The 2,695-nt window shown below is 46.6% G+C and overlaps 1 protein-coding gene across 1 annotated transcript; it reads right to left on the reverse strand.

Annotated features, from left to right (window-relative positions):
• Positions 1 to 681: 681 nt before the first annotated feature.
• Positions 682 to 2,273, reverse strand: foxe3 (forkhead box E3). Its single transcript, XM_061978567.1, has one exon. It carries the CDS (start codon positions 2,196 to 2,198, stop codon positions 975 to 977), a length of 1,224 nt encoding a protein of 407 aa, XP_061834551.1. The 5' UTR covers positions 2,199 to 2,273; the 3' UTR covers positions 682 to 974.
• Between the last annotated feature and the right edge of the window lie 422 nt (positions 2,274 to 2,695).

Raw genomic sequence — 2,695 nt, forward strand, 5'->3', positions numbered from 1 at the left:
TAAAATGACTCAATTGTATTTGGTGACAGCCAAAATCATCCTATCAATCAACCAAAGTTTATTTATATAGCCCTTAATCACAAGTGTCTCAAAGGGCTGCACAAGCCATATTATCATTTTACCTCCCTTGCTGATTGCATGCAGAATTAGTGAAGATTAAGCATAAATGTTGACTAATTCTCCTCAGGTGACGGTAATAAAAGTGATCAAACTAATAAAATTTGTTTTAAAATCGTTTCAGCAAAAATTATAATTCTAACCTGTATATCAAAATTGGGATTTTTTTTAATTATGCACACATTGTTAAACTCCAGGATTTGTGATGCGTGGTGCATTATTCACATTTTGTAAATATACATATATTGTCGATGCTATATATATATATATATATATATATATATATATATATATATATATATATATATATATATATATAGGGTGCATGCTCTTAAAATATTGCCCATTTTGCTTTTAGCAAATAACAAACATATTTTTAGTTTTAAAAAGTGAATATTGCTTTCAAATGAGCAGGCCCATGTGACTGTAATGACACAGTTATTAATTGGTCAAATGAACCCCTTTAACAAAAATGTCAGTTTTAGAGGGCGCTTTTATTTTGAAAAATGAATTTATTTAAAATCACTCAGATAAAACGTTTTAAAAAAAATAGCAGAACTTGATGAAAACACACAGGCATATTTTCAAATACAGTAAAAGAGTTAAATATCTGAGATCATGGAATGTTTTAAACATATAATATTATATATGCTACATGGCTTTATACCTTTCTAAATGGAATGTTCTATCAGCTTGACCCGAAGATGACTCAACTGTATTTGATAGCCAAAATCAACCAATAAATCAATCAAAGTATATTTATATAGCCCTTCATCACAAGTGTCTCAAAGGGCTGCACAAGTCACAATCCTCGGCTCAGACCCCCAGCATAAAAAAAGTCAGTTTTAATGCAAATGTCACATATATCTCTCCAATCCTGAAGCGAAGTTGGCCTGTCTCATGTAGGAGTTGTTGTAATTGTTCATAGGCCCGGAGAGACCCAGCAGCTGCTCCGTGTGCTCCGCGCAGGAGCTCGGCCTCAAAGCCGGCAAAGAGAGCCTGTTGCCCGGGCAGTACACCTGCGAGCCCCCGGGGGAGAACCCTGTCTGAGCCATGCCGGAGAGGCCCGGAGGCGAGGCCGGGGAGGAGTACGCGTACCCGGGGGTCATGTTGGAGATGCCCCCGCTGTTTCTGCACAACATGTTGGCGGACTGGTTGTTGACCGTCTGGGTCTGGAAACACGCTGCCGGGTCCCCGCCGGTGACCGAGCAGCTCGACGTCATGGCGGACAAGTCGCCACCTCCGAGCCCCTGAGGGTTGAGCTCCCCGCCTTGCATGAGCGTCTGCGGGCTGATTATATTGTCGATGCTGAACATGCGCGGTTGGGCCTGGCAGACCCCCGCCGACGCCTGGTAGTGATGCAGCATGGCCGGGTGCGGGGACGAGGCCCCGTACCCGGCGTACAGCGTGTTCGGGTAGGCGGGCCTCCCCACGGGCGTGGGGGTGAAGGCGCTGGAGCTCTGCATGTACCCCGGGTAGGTGCTCACATCTGTCCGCTTGAACCTCTTACGTCTCCGGAGGAAACTCCCGTTGTCGAACATGTCCTCCGCGGCGGGGTCAAGCGTCCAGTAGTTGCCCTTCCCCGGTCTTCCAGGCTCCCGGGGGATCTTGACAAAACAGTCGTTGAGGGTCAAATTGTGGCGGATGGAGTTCTGCCACTTTTTGGAGTTCTCCCGGTAGAACGGAAAACGCTCCATAATGAATTTATAAATCCCCCCCAATGTGAGCTTCCTCTCCGGGGAGTTGGCGATGGCCATGGCGATAAGAGCGATGTAGCTGTACGGGGGCTTGCCCCTCTGCACCGGCCTCTTCCTCCGGCGGCTGCCGGTGGGCAGGTGCTCCTCCGTCTGGCCCTGCAGGATGACGCCGTCGTCGGCGGCGGTGTCCGGGCTGGTCCCCCGCGGCTCCGACTTGATGAGGACGCCGTCCTTGGAGCGGGCCTGGATCATGAGGGGAGGCAGCGGGGAGTCCAGGCTGACGTTGGGGGACAGGACCACCGGGCTGGCCTCGCCGGGAGACTCCTGCGTCTCGGCGGTCATGTTGCACATGCCAGGGTAGTAGGAATAATTTGCCAGATTCATAAATGGAGGAGAAGTAACATGAAATTATATATATTTAAAAAAAAATTTTTTTACAGAATCAGCCTCTTGTCTCGTCCTCCTGTTGGTCGGGTGTCATTCCAGGTGAGATGCAGGGGCGCTGACAGTTTTATAAAGGGCGGGGGTGGAGGGGGGGCGTCGATGACGCAACTCACTGATGACGATGCTGCAGCTGGAATAGTTTTTTTTTGTTCTTTTCCCCCCACAAACTCTTTCATTTCAGTATTACCAGTATGGTCCATAAGGAGAAAGAACGTGATTTGTTCACGTTTCATGCCTGAGTGAATACAACTGAGGATATAATACATCTGCCATTTTCACTATAGGGTTGGCAAAGTTAACACTTAACTCTTGTGATTAATTACAAAACATTATGGCAGTAGGGGTAGGATTTTTTTTGGTAACACTTTAGTATGGGGAACACATATTCACCATTAATTAGTTGCTAATTAACATGCAAATTAGTAACATATTGGCTC

This window comes from Nerophis lumbriciformis, linkage group LG18 (genome assembly GCF_033978685.3).
Source record: "Nerophis lumbriciformis linkage group LG18, RoL_Nlum_v2.1, whole genome shotgun sequence".
In the NCBI taxonomy this organism is placed as follows: Eukaryota; Metazoa; Chordata; class Actinopteri; order Syngnathiformes; family Syngnathidae; genus Nerophis; species Nerophis lumbriciformis.

Bases quoted from the DNA above. Each gene is read 5' to 3' on its own strand.
- foxe3 (XM_061978567.1), bottom strand. From the start codon at position 2,198: ATGAATCTGGCAAATTATTCCTACTACCCTGGCATGTGCAACATGACC.